Source organism: Macaca nemestrina, chromosome 20 (assembly GCF_043159975.1).
Source record: "Macaca nemestrina isolate mMacNem1 chromosome 20, mMacNem.hap1, whole genome shotgun sequence".
Classification (NCBI taxonomy): domain Eukaryota; kingdom Metazoa; phylum Chordata; class Mammalia; order Primates; family Cercopithecidae; genus Macaca; species Macaca nemestrina.
The window spans coordinates 42,437,972-42,456,756 of NC_092144.1; the positions used below are offsets into that span (position 1 = coordinate 42,437,972).

General features: G+C 48.6%; 1 protein-coding gene and 1 pseudogene across 1 annotated transcript in view; one reads left to right on the top strand and one right to left on the bottom strand.

The window, feature by feature from the left end:
- Positions 1–18,785, bottom strand: part of LOC105495654 (rhophilin Rho GTPase binding protein 2) — an 85,465-nt gene that overhangs the window by 57,643 nt on the left and 9,037 nt on the right. The window contains exon 2 of the mRNA XM_071085983.1: positions 8,327–8,442. Within this exon, the coding sequence (XP_070942084.1) occupies positions 8,327–8,442 (116 nt within the window). The remainder of the gene's footprint in view (positions 1–8,326; positions 8,443–18,785) is intronic.
- LOC112429167 (small nucleolar RNA U3) lies at positions 16,165–16,252 on the top strand (annotated as a pseudogene).

Sequence of the window (18,785 nt, forward strand, 5' to 3'; positions counted from 1 at the left end):
CCAGTCAGGTGTGGTGGCTCATGTCTGTAATCCCAGCACTTTGGGAGGCTGAGGTGGGTGGATCACTTGAGGCCAGAAGTTTGAGAACAGCCTGGACAGCATGGTGAACCCCCTCTCTATTAAAAATATAAAAAATTAGCCGGGCAGTGGTGCATGCCTGTAATCCCAGCTACTAGGGAGGCTGAGGCAGGAAAATCACTTGAACCCAGGAGGCAACAGAGCAAGACTCCATCTCAGGGAAAAAAAAAAAAAAAAATTAGCCTAGTGTGGTGGTACACATCTGTGGAGGCTAAAGCAGGAGGATAGCTTGAGCCCAGAAGGTTGAGGCTGCGGTGAGCTGTGATCATACCACTGAACTCCAGGTTGGACAACACAACAAGACCCTACCTCAAAATGAATAAATATAAAAATTTTATTTATTTATTTATTTATTTATTTATTGAGACAGAGTCTCCCTCTGTCACCCAGGCTGAAGTGCAGTGGCATGATCTCGGCTCACTGCAACCTCCGTCCCCCTGACTCAAGTGATTCTCCTGCCTCAGCCTCCCAAGTAGCTGGGATTACAGGTGCACACCACCACACCCAGCTCATTTTCTTTTCTTTTTGTTAAGAGACAGGTCTCACTCTGTCACTCAGGCTGGAGTACAACGGCGCAATCTTGGCTCACTGCAGCCTGGAACTCCTGGGCTCAGGGGATTCTCCAGCCTCAGCCTCCCGAGTAGCTGGGATTACAGATGTGTACCACCACGCGTGGCTAATTTTTTTTTTTTTTTTTTTTTTTTTTTTTTGAGACGGAGTCTCGCTCTGTCGCCCAGGCTGGAGTGCAGTGGTGCAATCTCGGCTCACTGCAAGCTCCGCCTCCCGGGTTCACGCCATTCTCCTGCCTCAGCCTCCCGAGTAGCTGGGACTACAGGCGCCCGCCCCTGCACCCGGCTAATTTTTTCTATTTTTAGTAGAGACGGGGTTTCACCATGGTCTCGATCTCCTGACCTTGTGATCCGCCCACCTCGGCCTCCCAAAGTGCTGGGATTACAGGCGTGAGCCACCACGCCCGGCCCTTTTTTTTTTTTTTTTTGAGACGGAGTCTTGCTCTGCCGCCCAGGCTGGAGTGCAGTGGCCGGATCTCAGCTCACTGCAGGCTCCGCCTCCCGGGTTCACGCAATTCTCCTGCCTCAGCCTCCCAAGTAGCTGGGACTACAGGCGCCCGCCACCTCGCCCGGCTAGTTTTTTTTGTATTTTTTAGTAGAGACGGGGTTTCACCGTGTCAGCCAGGATGGTCTCGATCTCCTGACCTCGTGATCCACCCGCCTCGGCCTCCCAAAGTGCTGGGATTACAGGCTTGAGCCACCGCGCCCGGCCAACATGGCTAATTTTTGTATTGTTAGTAGAGACAAGGTTTAACCATGTTGGCCAGGCCGGCCTCAAACTCCTGACCTCAAACGATTTGCCCGCTTCAGCCTCCCAAAGTGCTGTGATTACAGACTTGAGCCACCGCGCCTGGCCTAAAAAGTTTTTTTTTTTTAATAATACATATGTATTTTGCATTCTGTCCCCATTTGTTTTAGTGTAATTTTTTTTCTCCCAAGTCTTTTCATGAAGCTGTCCTTCCAGGAATAAGCACCACATTGACACAGTGACTTGCCACAGCTTCAGCAACCTTATTAGAGCAGCTTAGCCTTAGTCCATCTGATCCCAAATCCCGCTCTGCCAGGGCTTCGGGAGGCTGGAGTGAGGACTGTCCCATCCCCTGCTGAGGTGGCTGCCAGACCGGCAGGACATCTGCTCCCAGCCTCTCGATGGAGGAAGGCGGGCCTTGGAGTTGGTATCAGCCCTAAAGGCTATGGAGGGCCTGCAAACCCCACCAGAGACACACACCAGTCCTCCCACAACTGACAGTGTGAGCTGTCATTAACCTCAAGTCACTCTCATGACAGTCAAGGCCATTCCACGTCACTCCTGACCCAGAATTTCATCACCCCCGTCCAGGGGTCACAAACTAAACTGAAGACCTGAGGGACTTGCTCACCTGGCTCTCAGGGTGTTACTATCCCCTCTCTGAAACGAGTCCCCCAAACTTAAAAATTCAACCATCAGCCAGGCACAGTGGGTCATGCCTGTAATCCAAGCACTTTGGGAGGCTGAGGCAGGCAGATCACTTGAGGTCAGGAGTTTGAGGTCAGCCTGGCCAACATGGCGAAACCTCATCTCTACTAAAAATACAAAAATTAGCCGGGCGTGATGGTGTGTGCTTGTAGTCCCAGCTACTCAAGAGGCTGAGGCAGGAGAATCACACGAACCCGGGAGGCGGAGGTTGCAGTGAGCCGAGATCGCGCCACTGCACTCCAGCCTGGGTGATAGAGCAAGACTCTGTCTCAAAAAGAAAAAAAAAAAAAAAATCCAACAATCAGATTTAAAATATATATATATATATATATATACACACACACATATATACACACACATATATATATATTCCTAACTTCTCCTGGAAAAAAAAAATTAGAAGATACAGCAACTCTGGCCCTACCCTCCATGAGGCAAACTGCAGTTGCCTCATCCAGAGAGGGCATATGCTGTGCACTTCACCACAGTCCCCACCATTCCCTATTGTCTCACAGCACAGAATCCAGCCCCATTCACTCATATCAAGCCCACCTGAACCCTGTAAACTTCGGAGCAGGTCATTTCTGATCTAGCCCAAAAACTCTCAGCACAACAGGGGAACCTGAAGCCCAGACAGGTTAAATGACCTGCTTTGTTCAAAGAACTAGTTAACTAAAACTAGTTAAAACTAGGCAACCTGTTTTTTCTTTCTTTTTTTTGGATGGAGACTCGCTCTGTTGCCAGGCTGGAGTGCAATGGTGCGATCTCGGCTCACTGCAACCTCCACCTCCCAGGTTCAAACGATTCTCCTGCCTCTAGCCTCCCGAGTAGCTGGGATTACGGGCACGTGCCACCACACCCGGTTAATTTTTTTATTTTTAGTAGAGATGGGGGTTTTACCATGTTGGCCAGGATGGTCTCGATCTCTTGACCTCGTGATCCACCCAACCTCGGCCTCCCAAAATGCTGGGATTACAGATGTGAGCCACCACGCCTGGCCCTGCTTTAAATTTCACAAAGACTGCCTCAATTTCACATAAACTTCATCATGTTTCTACCCTAGCTTTCCTCAAGGGAAGGAAGCTGGAAGAAGATAGAATATTGTCTCTGGTTGAGACAATGAAAAAGTCTCGTTGAAAATGAAACTAAATGAAAAAGTACGGCCAGGCATGGTGGCTCACGCCTGTAATTCCAGCAGTTTGGGAGGCCGAGGCAGGTGGATCACCTGAGGTCAGGAGTTCAAGACCAGCCTGGCCAACACCATGAAACCCCATCTTACTGAAAACACAAAATCTAGCCAGGCATGGTGGCACATGCCTATAATCCCAGCTAGTCGGGAGGCTGAGGCACAAGAATCGCTTGAACCCAGGAGGTGGAGGTTGCACAGTGAGCTGGTATCTCAACACTGTACTCCATCCTGGGAGACAGAATGAGACTCTGTCTCAAAAAACAAAACAAAACAAAACAAAAACCTGAAAAAAAGTGCATTTGAAATATTTGATGGCTTCCTAACACAAGTCCAGGAAGCTCATGGACTCCCGGCTCGAATGGATCAGAGAAGGGAAGACTTTGAAGGATCACAAAATCTGGTTTTTCAAGTACCTGCCTAGCTACAATACCCTCCGACAGCCCTCAGGTAAGGGCTCAGCACCCCCATTTCCATTCCTGCATTTCTGGGGACATTTCCAAACATCTCCCACCCCTATTCCAACGGTTCTACCTTCCTTTAGGTGCTGCGGTAGGACACCTGGGAACCAGAAGACAAACAAAAGGAAAGCAGAGCCTAATTTACAACTGAAACCACCCATGGCCCGCGGGGACAGCCACGTAATGGGTTGCCCAGGGACACTGAGGGGCCACAGCAGAGCTTGGCAAAATGCCCTGTTTGTTTTCGGGAAACCGTTGGTGCTTGTTGAGTCAGATTAATAAATACCTTCAGGGTTTCCTCTGACAACATTCTCCAGCAAGAGGCACTTTGAACCTTTAGGCCACTGTGAGAATCATTAACAACCCCCACCCCTACCCCTGCCAACCAAACCACTGCCAGTTTAACAATGAGCTTGAGCCAGGCTCGGGCCTCAGAAAGGGTGACTGCTGGTGTCGTTAAAAGAGAACAAGGCGCACAAAATTGCCCTAGTTCCTGCCTGAGAAACTCCCAAGTTTCCTGCTCACAGGGGCCTCTCCGACCACCCTTCGTCTCTAAGGCTGGTCGCCCTGGGCCAACCTCTATGACATCCAGAGTTCATTATTCCCTAGAAAACATCGCTCCCCTAGGTGATCTGATTTGTTTACTTGCCTATAATGGTGTCCTCCCATCCCCCAACAAGAGAAATCATAAAAGCAGGGCCTCGCCTGATCTTCATGCACCTCAACTGTGCCTGCCACTTAACAGGTGGTTCAATAGCCAGGCACAGGGGCTCACTACTGAAATCTCAGCACTTTGAGAGGCCAAAGCAGGAGGATCACTTGAGGCCAAGAGTTTGAGACCAGCCTGGGCAACATGGTGAAACCCTGTCTCTACTAAAAATTTAAAAAATTCAATTAGCCGGGTGTGCTTGCACATGCCTATAGTCCCAGCTATTTGGGAGGCTGAGGCAGGAGAATCACTTGAACCTGGGAGGCAGAGATTGCAGTGAGCTAAGACTGCACCACTGCACTCCAGTCTGGGCAACAAGAGTGAAACTCCGTCTCAAAAAAAAAAAAAGAAGGTGCTCAATGAATCTATGAATAGATAAATTGTTGTCCACTCCTAGGAAAGCCACACAGCGTCCAGGCTACCCATCTGCCCCCTCAGCCACAGAGCAGGCCTGTCTAAGGGCCAACCAGAACCCTAGGCCACAAAACACACCACAGCCTTCCCAGCACATGGCAGGGAGTCCCAAAATCAGGGGCCCTCGCCCACGTTACACAGATGACATGAATTCCTCTCTGCTATGGGAGCGGACAATTCCCATGTCCAGACTTGTCTTGGGATGGGGACACGGCTTGACTTTTTAAAAGCCAAAATGCTACAGTATTTTTCCCAGACTCCTCCAGTAACAACCTCCTTTGCACCCAGTTGCAAAAGGAGCTGGAGAAGAGGTTCCCAGACAAACTTCCCACCCAGGACCTCAAGTCCTCAGGTATTCCGTGAGTAACAAAAGCAACACAGGCCAGGCACAGTGGTTCATGTTTGTAATCCCAGCACTCTGGGAGACCGAGGCAAGAGGATCACTTGAGGACACTAGTTCGAGAACAATCTTGGCAACATAGCAAGTCCTTGTCTCTACAAATAATTTTTAAAAAATCAGTTGGGCGTTGGCCAGGCACAGTGGCTCACGCCTGTAATCCCAGCACTTTGGGAGGCCAAGGCGAGTGGATCACAAGGTCAGGAGTTCGAGACCAGCCTGGCCAAGACGGTGAAACCCCGTCTCTACTAAAAATACAAAAATGAGCCAGGCACAGTAGCAGGCACCTATAATCCCAGCTACTCAGGAGGCTGAGGCAGGAGAATCGCTTGAACCCGGGAGGCAGAGGTTGCAGTGAGCCGAGATCCTGCCGCTGCACTCTAGCCTGGGTGATAGAGCAAGACTCCGTCTCAAAAATAAAAATAAAAATTAGTCGGGCATGGTGGTGTATGCCTGTGGTCCCAGCTACTCAGGAGACTGTTAGGAGGACTGCTTGAGCCCAGGAGGTTGGGGCTACAGTGAGCTGTGATTGCACCACTGCACTCCAGCCTGGGCAACAAGCGAGACCCTGTCTCAAAACAAAACTAAACCAAGCCCAACGCAGGAGCAGCATTGCTTTCCCTGATGAAGTGGGTGGTTCAAGAGGGTTGCTTATATGACTCTTCTGGACCTCTGAAGTATTTCACAATAATAAATAAAAATAACTCATGCACTTGGTAGAAGAACATTCAAACACTGACAGGAATAAAATGAAAACTGAGTCACCTCTACCCCTATCCCCAGTCTTGCCCCAAAGAACTGACTGCTAACAGCTTCTACCTTGGTCCTTTTGTGCATATACAAAAGCATATGTACAATATCCTTTTTTTTTCTTTTGAGATAGAGTCTTGCTCTGTCGCCCAGGCTGGAGTACAGTAGCACAATCTTGACTCACTGCAATCTCCGCCTTGCAGGTTCAAGCAATTCTCATGCCTCAGCCTCCCAAGTAGCGGGGATTACAGGCACACGCCACTACACCCAGCTAATTTTTGTATTTTTAGTAGAGATGGGGTTTCGCCACATTGGCCAGGCTGGTCTCAATCCTTGGCCTCAAAGGATCCACCTGCCTCGGCTTCCTAAAGTTCTGGGATTACAGGCGTGAGCCACCATGCCTGTATATGTACAACATCCATTAAACATACACACACACTCAGGGTGTGCTGCCCTGAACTCTTCTTTTCCCCTCTTAACATCTCAGAGGTCTTTCCTAAGGAGTAAACACAGACCCATTCAGAAATGAACTGCCCCCAAGGTCATGATCAGAGCCCCTCCTCCTGCTTGACTGAGTGCTCAGGGGAGAAGCCCATGTGGAGGAGGTGATCCCGCCGTTCACTCAAGTCTGTGACCAGCGGCTGGGAGCCTCAGAGCCTTGTGGCTCTTTTGCAAACATTCTGTTTTTCCAAACAACCTCTACAGGAAGGCTCCAGGTTCCTCCAAGGCCTCCAACGATGAAGCTTAACCCACTGGGAACACCCATGATCAATATCCTCGCAGACATTTTGGCACCCTCGCCCCTGGAATCCCTGAAAGTCCCAGGAAGCTCCAAGGGACTTGCAGTTTCAAGCAGGCAGGCTAGACCCCATCTCTGCTGGGTTTTCAGGTTCTAGGTCCCCAAAGGCACTCCACGTCTCTTCCTGAGGCCCCAGGAGGCATCTGTTTCACTCACCTGGGCAGCAGGTGTGGTGCCCACCTCGACTACACATTATAAAAGGTGGCATGAAGCCCGGGTGTGGTGGCTCATGCATGTAATCCCAACACTTTGGGAGGTTGAGGCAGGTGGATCACCTGAGGTCAGGAGTTCGAGACCAGCCTGACCAACATGGAGAAACCTCATCTCTACTAAAAATACACAGCAGGGCATGGTGGCGCATGCCTGTAATCCCAGCTACTCAGGAGGCTGAGGCAGGAGAATTGCTTGAACCCGGGAGGCAGAGGTAGCTGTGTGAGCCAAGATCGCACCAATGCACTCCAGCCTGGGCAACAAGAGCGAAACTCCATCTGAAGAGAAAAAAAAAAAAAAAAAAAAGGTGGCACGGGGCCAGGCGCGGTGGCTCACACCTGTAATTCCAGCACTTTGGGAGGTGGAAGCAGATGGATCACTTGAGGCCAGGAGTTTGAGACCAGGCTGGCCAACATAGCAAAACATCGTCTCTACTAAAAAGACAAAAAATTAGCCAGGCATGGTGGTGCACACCTGTGGTCCCAGCTACTCGGGAGGCTGAGGCAGGAGAATCGCTTGAACCCAGGAGGCACAGGTTGCAGTGAGCCGAGATCATGCCACTGCACTCCAACCTGGGTGACAGAGCAAGACTGTCTCCAAACAAACAAACAAAAAGGTGGCACGGGGGTAACGAGTCACCAGTAGAACTCGGAAGGAAAAAGAAACTCTGCACTCTTTGTAAACAGAAGGCAGCTGGCACTTTGTCTTTTGCTGCATTTCGTTGCCTGGAGAGGGTTTATAGAGGTCTAGACGCAGATAAGGCTTCCCCAAGTTCTCTGCTGGATAAGTAACTGTTTTACCACCACAGCATACTAATGAGTGCCCTAGAGCACGGGGGTGTACTGAGCCCTCTCATTAGTAAGGTGGACACTGGCAATAGAAATGTCCCCTCTCCCTCCTTTCTGCTTTTCTTTCCTTCATATATTCAATAAACATTTACCAAGCAGATTCTGCACTAGGCATAGTGTCAGGCAGTGGAGAAAATAGGCAAGTCCCAGAGAAAGCCAGAAAACAAACCTCAAGACAAAAATTGGGCTTCCCATCAAGATGGCTGACTGAATTGAAGCCAAACGCCACACCATCTGCATCTATCTCCCACCCACCCAATTCCCAAACACACAAACAGGCAGGGTGAAATATCTGTTTTCAACATAGTCAAGTTCTAGGCAAGAAAGAGACGGCTCCAGATGCCAGAAATGAGGAGGAAACCCAAAGCTGAAACCAAGAGCCTGGCCTGGGAGTTTAGGGAACAGATGGCTAGGACTCAGGAGAGGCAGGGAAACCAGAAGACACCTACTTGAGAAGGTTTTCCGCTCCGGTCCTCATCCGCACGGCTTTCAGGATCTGCTGATTCAAAGCAGCTCTTTGGTTCTGCAATTTACTCCGGCCGGTTTGTGCAAGGGGATTACAGCCCTGAGGAAAAATAAGAGATGCCCCTTCAGAGGTCGGCCACTCTAAAAATGATGACAGGGTTTAATATAATGGAAAATGTTTAACTTCAAAAATAATCTTTTCTGAAAACAAAGCATCTATGTAGAAAATACTGAAAAGTATAAAGAAAAGTCGCTCATAACACAATTGCAAAACAGCCACTGTGAATTGATCTTTCCTTCTATTTTATTTATTTAATTTATTTTAGAGACAAGGTCTCAGCTAGGCACTGTGGTTCACGCCTATAATCCCAGAACTTTGGCAGGCCAAGGCGGGTGGATCACCTGAAGTCAGGAGTTCGAGACCAGCCTGGCCAACATGGTGAAACCCTGTTTCTACTAAAAATACAAAAAATTAGCCAGGTGTGGTGGTGGGCGTCTGTAATCCCAGCTACTCAGGAGGCTGAGGCATGAGAATCGCTTGAACCTGGGTGGTGAAGGCTGCGGTGAGCCGAGATTGCAACACTGTACTCCAGCCTCAGCAACCAAAGTGAGACACTGTCTCAAAAATTAATTAAGGGCCAGGCGCGGTGGCTCAAGCCTGTAATCCCAGCACTCTGGGAGGCCGAGACGGGTGGATCATGAGGTCAGGAGATCGAGACCATCCTGGCTAATCCGGTGAAACCCTGTCTCTACTAAAAAAAATACAAAAAACTAGCTGAGCGAGGTGGCGGGCGCCTGTAGTCCCAGCTACTCGGGAGGCTGAGGCAGGAGAATGGCATAAACCCGGGAGGCGGAGCTTGCCGTGAGCTGAGATCCGGCCACTGCACTCCAGCCTGGGCGACACAGCGAGACTCCGTCTCAAAAAAAAAAAAAAAAAATTTAATTAATTAATTAAAGACCTATCTCTGGGGCAGAGTTACAAGATCAAACCTCTTTAGGGCTACCCATGGACCAGCCCAATCATCCTTCAGGACAGAAAGGCACACACACCCTTGTGACTGTTTTCCCCCTCACTGTTACTGAGTATCTACAATTTTTTTTTTTTTTTTTTTGAGACGGAGTCCCACTTTGCCGCCTAGGACGCAGTGCAGTGGTGCAATCTTGGTTCACTGCAATCTCCAACTCCTTGGTTCAGGTGATTTTCATGCCTCAGCTTCCCAAGTAGCTGGGACTACAGGTGCATGTCACCATGTCCAGGCAATTTTTCTATTTTTAGTAGACACAGGGTTTCGCCATGTTGCCCAGGCTGGTCTTGAACTTCTGACTTCAAGTGATCCACCTGCCTCAGCCTCCCAAAGGGCTGGGATGGCAGGTGTGAGCCACTGCGCCTGACCTACTTTTTTGTTTAATAACAGCTTTATGGAGATATAATCCACATACCATACATTTTCCCCTTTTAAAATAAGCAATTCATTGTTTTTAGTATATTCAGGAGTTACAGAACCATCAACGCTATCTGATTTTTGTTTTGTTTTGTTTTGTTTCTTGAGATGGTGTCTTGCTCTGTCATCCAGGCTGCAGTGCAGTGGCACGATCTCAGCTCACTGCAACCTCTGCCTCCCAGGTTCAAGTGATTCTCCTGCCTCAGCCTCCCAAGCAGCTGGGATTACAGATGCCCACCACCATACCCAGCTAATTTTTGTATTTTTTGTAAAGATGGGGTTTCGCCATGTTGGCCAGGCTGGTCCTGAACTCCTGATCTCAAGTGATCCGCCTACCTCAGCCTCCCAAAGTGCTGGGATTACAGGCATGAGCCACCACACCTACCAACCACTATCTGATTTTAGAACATTTTCATCACCCTAAAAAGAAAGAAAGTAGCCATTAGCATCACTCCCCATTTCCTTTTCCCCTTAACCCCAGCCCTAGGCAACCCCAAATCTACTTTCTGTCTTTACAGGTTTGCTTATTCAAGATTATTTCATATAAACGGAATCATATAATATGTGGCCTTTGCATCTGGCTTCTTTCACTTGCCATAATGTTCTCAAGGTTTGACCAGGTTGTAGCATGTATCAGAACTTCGTCTCTTTGTCCCTGAATAAGATTTCATTATATAGATACACCACACTTGTGTACTTTATCCATTCATCATATGATGGGTATGGGGAGTGTTTTCACTTTTTGACTATTACGAATAAGGCTGTTTATGTGCGTAGAAGGTTTTATATGGACATATGCTTTTGTTTCTCTTAAATGTAGAAATAAAAGTTCTAGATCAGATGGGATTTTTTTGTTGTTTTGTTTTGATTATTGTTTTTTTTTTTGAGACAGAGACTTGCTCTGTCGTCCAGGCTTGAGTGTAGTGGCTCGATCTTGGCTCATTTCAACCTCTGTCTCCCGGGTTCGAGCGATTCTCCTACTTCAGCCTCCCGAGTAGTTGGGACTACAGGCATGCACCACCATGACCAGCTAATTTTTGTATTTTTAGTAGAGAGGGGGGTTTCACCATGTTGGCCAGGCTGGTCTCAAACTCCTGACCTCAAGTGATCCGCCCGCCTTGGCTTCCCAAAGTGCTGGGATTACAGGCGTGAGCCACTGTGCCCGGTCTAGATCATATGACTTATTCTATGTTAATGATTTGAGGAACTATCAGACTCTTCAAAGTGGTTATACAATTTTACAATCCAACTAACAGCATGAGAGTTCCAATCCATCTACATCTCACCAATACAGGTGCTGGTCTGTCTTTTTTATTACAGCTATCTTATGTGTGTGCTGTCTCGCACTGTGGTTTCGAATTATGACTCCCTGACAGTTAATGGTGTTGAATATCTTTTCATGAACTTATTGGCCAACGGTCTATCTTCTTCGAAGAAGTATCAATTCAGATCCTTTGCACATTTTTTGTTTGTTTTGAAACAGGGTCTCAGTCTGTCACTCAGGCTGGACTGCTGCAGTGGTGTGATCTCGGCTCACTGCAACCTTCACCTCCTGGGTTCAGGTGATTCTCCTGCCTCAGCCTCCTGAGCAGCTGGGACTACAGGTGCATGCCACCATGTCCGGCTAATTGTTATAATTTTTGGTAGAGACAGGGTTTCACCATTTTTTGCCAGGCTGGTCTTGAACTCCTGACCTCAAGTGATCTGCCTACCTTGGCCTCCCAAAGTGCTGGTCTTACAGGCGTGAGCCACCACGTCCGGCCCTCCTTTGCCCAGTTTTAAACTGGGTTTTCTTTTTATGTCTAGTTGAAAGTTATGATTTTTAATCTCTGCCAGGTTGACATGCAAAAATAGACAGCTCATTTTTCTAACGTGTATATTTATTACAACAGTGAATGTAAAGGTTTTTCCATATAATCTTAACACTTTAATTTCTTTTTCAACAAATTGTCTGTGTTCTCCAACCATTGTGCCCTGGGGTATTTGGATTACAATGTTTCATGCTAAAAGTTTATTGCATTTTAACTTAATGGTGTTCTTCCCACCCTAGACAGGTAGAAGCCCCAGGACCTGAGTTAGGACCACATTCCTCTTTGATGCTTATCTCTAGGCCCTGCCCACTGCGGTTACTCCCTGGGAGCGGTGTGGCAGGCAGTATTACGCGGTGAAGAGACTGCCCTTTCTCTCTCGATGAGTCACATCTCAGGCCTGCACATACCTGGCCTCCCCAACCTCTGCCCAAGCCACACCCATGGCCTGGACCCCAGGGAGGGAGATGTGAGTTATCTATAGCGGAAACCTCCTCAGGAATCCCAGTATTCTCCTTTCAGAAAGATTTCTCATTCTTGGCCAGAATGGTCATGGCAGCTCACGCCTGTAATCCCAAGCACTTTGAGAGGCTGAGGCCAGAGGATCGCTCGAGGCCAGGAGTTTGAGGCTGTGGTGCGCTACAATTGCGCCACTGCACTCCAGCCTGGATAACAGAGTGAGACTCTGTCTCTACAAAGAATGATAAAAATGTTAAAATAATAATAAAAATAAAAGACTTCTCATTCTCATTTCCCAGCAGGTCACCACCACCTGTCCCCGACATAGCCCCATAACCTAATTTTCCCTATCTCTCAAGGACGCTTTCCCCCAGTTCAAATTGCACAGATATTCAGAATCTGAGTTGGCTTCTGTTGCCGGGCTGGAGAGCAGTGGTGCAATCTCAGCTCACTACAGCCTCTGCCTCCTGGGTTCAAGTGATTATCTTCCCTCATCCTGCTGAGTAGCTGGAATTATAGGCACCCGCCACCACGCCCAGCTAGTTTTTCTATTTTTAGTAGAGACGGGGTTTCACCATGTTGGCCAGGCTGGTCTTGAACTCCTGACCTCAGGTGATCCACCCGCCTCGGCCTCCCAAAGTGCTGGGATTACAGGCGTGAGACATGGCACCCAGCCCTGGAATGGATTTTAAAATTAATATCGTTTAAAGCATTAAATGGTTACCAATTTTGTCTTTTTTCAGATTTAAGATTAAAATATCTTTGGCCGGGTGTGGTAGCTCACGCCTGTAATTCCAGCACTTTGGGAGGCCAAGGCGGGTGGATCACCTAAGGCCAGGAGTTCGAGAATAGCCTGGCCAGCATGGTGAAACCCCGTCCCTACTAAAAATACAAAAAACTTAGCCAGGCATGCTGGCACGCACCTGTAATCCCAGCTACTGGAGAGGCTGAGGTGGCAGAATTGCTTAAACCCGAGAGGCGGAGGTTGCAGTTAGCCAAGATCATGCCACTGCACTGTACTCCAGCCTGGGCAACAGAGCAAGACTCCATCTCAAAAAAAAAAAAAAAAAGAAAAGAAAAGAAAACTTTAAAGTTACGCTATTATAATTTAATATTAAAGAACTAAAATAACTGTTCATCTTTTTCCTTTCCACTTCCAAAAATGACGATGATTCAGTTTGACTCTGAATTACCTGGATCACCACTGCTATGTTTCATCTGACAGGGAAGCTTGAATAATTCCTTTATGTACGTTCCCAGAGCTCAGATAAGCAGCCGTTCCAGACTACGGACAAGAACGTTTTTTTCTGTTCGTATACTTTCCCCAGCTTCTGCTGGCCTGGAATCACTACGCCCTAACCAGCCCACAGATATGTGGTCAAGTTTCTAGATAAGGCATAGGAACACTTAGGGTTAGATTTGACTGAGTAATTGGACCCGAAACCACATTACTTATTCCTGACAGGTAGGAATGTTGGGCCCTGCTGGGGAACACAAGAAACACACAAGGGGGTTTTTGTGCGGAAACTTCCCTGAGAGGTCAATCTGGACAAGACTGCCAGGAAGAATCCCTAGCATCACCAGAAACTATTAGCCATCTACTAGCCCCTGCCAGGGGCTGCTCTGTAGGGGACAAGGTGGCGGGTCCACCATCCCCACCCATACATTCCTCACCCCATCCCCTATCTTGTCTAATAACGAGCCCTTAGCCCTGAACAGCTTCCAGAACAGCCTCTGCCACCAGAGACAGGGATTGGTTCTCAATAGAACACAGAGCTGCTTTGAAACCGGAGTGAGGGTTTGCACCAGGGACGGGGGTGGGGGTGGGGGTGGGGGTGGGGTGGGGGGGGTGGGGTGCTAAACCTCTCACACCTGTGGGACCAACTGAGCTCTCCTGACCTCAGGGGCTGCTGTTGACAAGTTCTACAGTGAAGTGAGACTTTCTCCCCCACAGAGTCTACTCCCTTCCCACGCTAAGGTTCCGACATTTCCGTCAATCCCAAAACCTGAAGAGTGGGCAGACAGTCAACGTCCAAGAAAAGCAAGTGCTGCGTGAACCCCCATGTCATCACCAGCTTCACAGGCAACTCCTGGGGTAGACGGCTTATGTGGACCCTGGTACAGTATCCCAGATCCCATGGTTCTGCAGCAAGGAGGTTATAGGAGCAACCTGAGATCCTACAGGCAGGCAGTAAAAGTCAGGGTGGGATTTAAGACCCCGTCCTTCCTGCTGCTCCAGGATGAACAGTGAGGCAGTGTGAGCTGTGGGAATGCATGCAACCCCCAGACACCCCTTCATGGGTGATGGCTGCCCACCATCACCCCACATCTTTTGGGGGAACAGTAACGCCAGCCCACTCTCCCACCTCATAGCTCATGATGGCCTGGCCAGGGGTAAGGGTGTGTGTAAATCCATGCTCCCCCAACATCCTTTCCAAGGGGAAGAACATCTGACTTCTGCCTGGCCAGCTGGAAAACCAAAGCCTGAAGACAAGGGTCAATCGAAACCCATGAGGAAGAGGTCCTCATTGGCCTTGAACCTGGGAGGCTGTGACACTGAGCAGGTGCAGCCACCTTACCACCAGCAGAAGAGTGCCTCTCTAGACATGGAACCAACCCCAGGTGGGCTGGGCTGAGAAGCAGCTTTGGCGATGTCATCTGAGCCCTGGATCAAGCCAGGCCTGAAGACACCCCCCCTCTGTACTTTTCATTTACAGCAACCAATTCATTCCCTTCTTTGCCTAAGCCATTTTTTGCATTGAGGTGCAATTCACATACAATAAAACACACATATTTTAAGTACATAGTTCAAAGAGTTTGAACAAACGTATAAACCTGTGTAACCATCACTCCTATCAAAATACAGAACCCAGAACATTTCCATTTCCATCATCCCCAGGCAACCAAGACTCTGATTTCTATCACCACATATTTTTGTCTGCTTTTGAACTATATAAATGTCATCAGATAGGATGTAGTCTCTTGTGTCCGGTTTATTTTGCTCAATACCACGTTTTGAGATTCACCCATGCTGTTTCATTTACCAGTAGTTTGTTCTTTTTTTTTTTTGAGACAGAGTTTTGGTCTTGTTGCCCAGGCTGGAGTGCAGTGGCGTGATCTCGGCTCACTGCAAACTCCACCTCCCAGGCTCAAGCGATTCTCCTGCCTCAGCCTCCCGAGTAGCTAGAATTGCAGGCACCCGCCACCATGCCCGGCTAATTGGTTTGTTCCTTCTTTTTTTTTTTTTTTTTTTTTTTTTTTTTTTTTTTTTTTTTTTTTGAGACAGAGTCTCGCTCTGTCGCCCGGGCTGGAGTGCAGTGGCCGGATATCAGCTCACTGCAAGCTCCTCCTCTCGGGTTCACGCCATTCTCCTGCCTCAGCCTCCCGAGTAGCTGGGACTACAGGCGCCCACCACCGCGCCCGGCTAATTTTTTGTATTTTTTAGTAGAGACGGGGTTTCACCGTGTTAGCCAGGATGGTCTCGATCTCCTGACCTCGTGATCCGCCCGTCTCGGCCTCCCAAAGTGCTGGGATTACAGGCTTGAGCCACCGCGCCCGGCCTTGTTCCTTCTTTATTGTGGGGTAGAATTCTATTGGAGAAACGTACTACAGTGTGTTTATCTGCCGAAGCTATTTTGGATTAAATTTTCTGGCACCTGCAACTAAAAAAGTACTAACTCAAATAAGTTTACCTAGAGTGAAAACTCTTTTCTTTCCTTTGAGACAGAGTCTCACTCTGTCACCCAAGCTGGAGTGCAGTGGCATGATCTCAACTCACTGCAACCTCCGCCTCCTGGACTCAAGCGATTCTCCTGTCTTAGCCACCTGAGTAGCTGGGATGACAGGTGCACGCCACCATGCCCGGCTGATTTTTGTATTTTTAGTAGAGACAGGGTTTCGCCATGTTGGCCAGGCTGGTGTCAAACTCCTGGACTTAAATGATCCATCCTCCTCTCCCTCCCAAAGTGCTGGGACTACAGGTGTGAGCCACCGCACCCGGCCTACAGTGAAAACTCTCTTTACGTGTCACTTACATGCCTTAATGTACAGTCAGATTGTTCACCTGTAAGACAAGCATTTAAGAGCAGTACCTAGACAAAGCCTACAAGCAGGAAGACTGTACTTCCAGGGATCATTTCTACAGTTCGTTACTAGAGAAGTTTCTCTGAACATGTACAGCAACCGTTTATATTAGTGTGGCACATACATACCTATCGGAAAGCTTCGAGTGCAGAAATGCGGACTCACCTCGCTTGTAACTACTGTTCTTGAGCTCAGAAAATACCTAAATAATGTGGTGTAACGACTAAATGTGTACCCAGAGAAAAGCCTCAGAATGTTATCCTAGGTGAAATCTGTAAGTTAACAGACAGATCACAGCTACAGTGACATTTCTGCCACTGTTACAAGTTTCTTACAAAGTGAGAAAGTGGCTGGTTAAAATCGGAAAGAGGCCCGGCATGGCAGCTCGCTTGTATAATCATGGCACTTTGGGAGGCTGAGGTGGGCGGAGCACTTGAGGTCAGTAGTTTGAGACCAGACTGGCCAACGTGGTGCAACCCCGTCTCTAGCAAAAAATATAAAAATTAGCCAGGCATGGTGGCGTGTGCCTATAGTCCCAGTTACTCGGGAGGCAGAGGTTGCAGTGAGCCAAGAACTCGCCACTGCCCTTCAGCCTGGGTGACAGAGTGAAACCCTGTCTCAAAAAAAAAAAAAAGAATTAAAGTCAGAAGGAGAGCCCTTACCAAAAACTGACCATACCTTGATCTTGGATTTCTAGCCTCTAGAACTATGAAAAATAAATTTGTGTTAAGTTTAAAAAATAAATAGAACTGGAGGCAGGCACTTAATTAGAAAGAAAGGAAAGGGTGGTCAAGCTACTCCTGGAACAGGGCGGTTTTTCTTCCCCTCTGGGGGCCCCCCTCCATTCTGGGCTGTGCCTGGCGCCTGCTTTCCCTCCACCATAAGCAACAGTACGGGCCCTTCTTCCGCACAGCCAAAGATAAAGCTCGCACATGCAGCGGTGTTTCCAGCAAATTTAGGGCAACGTGCAAGCTTGGGATCTAAAGATTCAGGCGTCAAACTAAGTGAGAGAGGACACAGTAGGGCTGGGCCAGCTCCCAGCTAGACAGACCGTCCCACGGGATACAGGAAGGCAGGTGTTTTTAGCTGCTTCTCCAGCAAAGATTATTTTCTCTGCCTTTCTCACTCCTTCCTGGTTACACAATCCCTCACTCAACCACCAAACTCTGGAAAACAGAATTGCTTGTTTGTAAGCCAGCCAGAGCGACCAATGAGAAAACACAGAAAAGAGCGTGCCTTACCCTGCAATACACACATACATCTAATTTAACTTTTCACCACACTGGAGATTCAGGGCAGGCTGGGTGGAAAGAATCTAGCTTGTCCATGTCCATAAAAATAAAAACATGAATTCAGTACTTGTCAACAGCCCTCCTGCCCTTCCAGGATCTCTGCCAGGTGTCAGGGCTGGAGGTTGGGGCCCAGCTGCCTCCCCCAGGAATCCCAATCCATTCACAGGGGGGTGGAGGGGGGCTCAATATGAATCAACACAGCCATAATATTTAGTTACAAGCTCCCTTCAGTCTGTTCCAGAAATCTCTATAAACCCCTACTGTGTGCCAATAACAGTTATTTTTCAATATGCTGAATAACTTTTTTTAGACCAAGTCTCGCTCTGTCGCCCAGGCTGGAGTGCAGTGGCTGGATCTCGGCTCACTACAACCTCCGCCTCCCGGGTTCACGCCATTCTCCTGCCTCAGCCTCCCGAGTAGCTGGGATTACAGGCATGTGCCACCATGCCTTGTTAATTTCTGTATTTTTAGTAGAGATGGGGTTTCACCATGTTGGTCAGGCTAGTCTTGAACTCCTGACCTTGTGATCCGCCTGCCTTGGCCTCCCAAAGTGCTGGGATTACAGGCCTGAGCCATTGCACCCAGACACTCAGTTAATTTTTGTATTTTTTAGTAGAGACGTGGTTTCACCATGTTTGCCAGGCTGGTCTTGAGTTCCTGACCTCAGGTGATCTGCCCACCTCAGCCTCACAAAGTGCTGGGATTACAGGTGTGAGCCACTGTGCCTGGTCTCTTGTTTTTATTTCTGACACAGGATCTCACTCTGTTGCCCAGGCTGGAGTGCAATGGCACGATCTCTGTTCACTGCAGCCTCAACATCATCCCGGGGCTCAAGCAATCCTCCCACCTCAGCCTCCCAAGAAGCTGGGACTACAGGTCCACACCATCGCACCTGGCTAATTTTATTGTATTTTTTGTAGAGACAGAGTTTTGTCAACGCAGCCCAGGCTGGTCTTGAACTCCTGAGCTCATGTGATCTGCCCACCCTGGCCTCCTAAAGTGCTGGGATTACAGACGTGAGCCACTGCATCCAGCCTTGTTTTTGACCATCTGCCCTTTTTTCTTTTTTTGACATAATCTTGCTCTGTTACCCAGCAGGCTGGAGTGCAGGGGCACAATCTTGGCTCACTGCAACCCCCACCTCCCAGGTTCAAGTGATTCTCCTGCCTCAGCCTCCCGAGTAGCTGGGATTACAGGCACACAGCACCACGCCCAGCTAATTTTGCATTTTTAGTAGAAATGGGGTTTCACCATGTTGTCCAGGCTGGTCTCCAACTCCTGAACTCAAATGATCCTCCTGCCTCGGACTCCCAAAGTGCTGGGATTACAGGAGTGAGCTACCGTGCTGGTCCCCTTTTC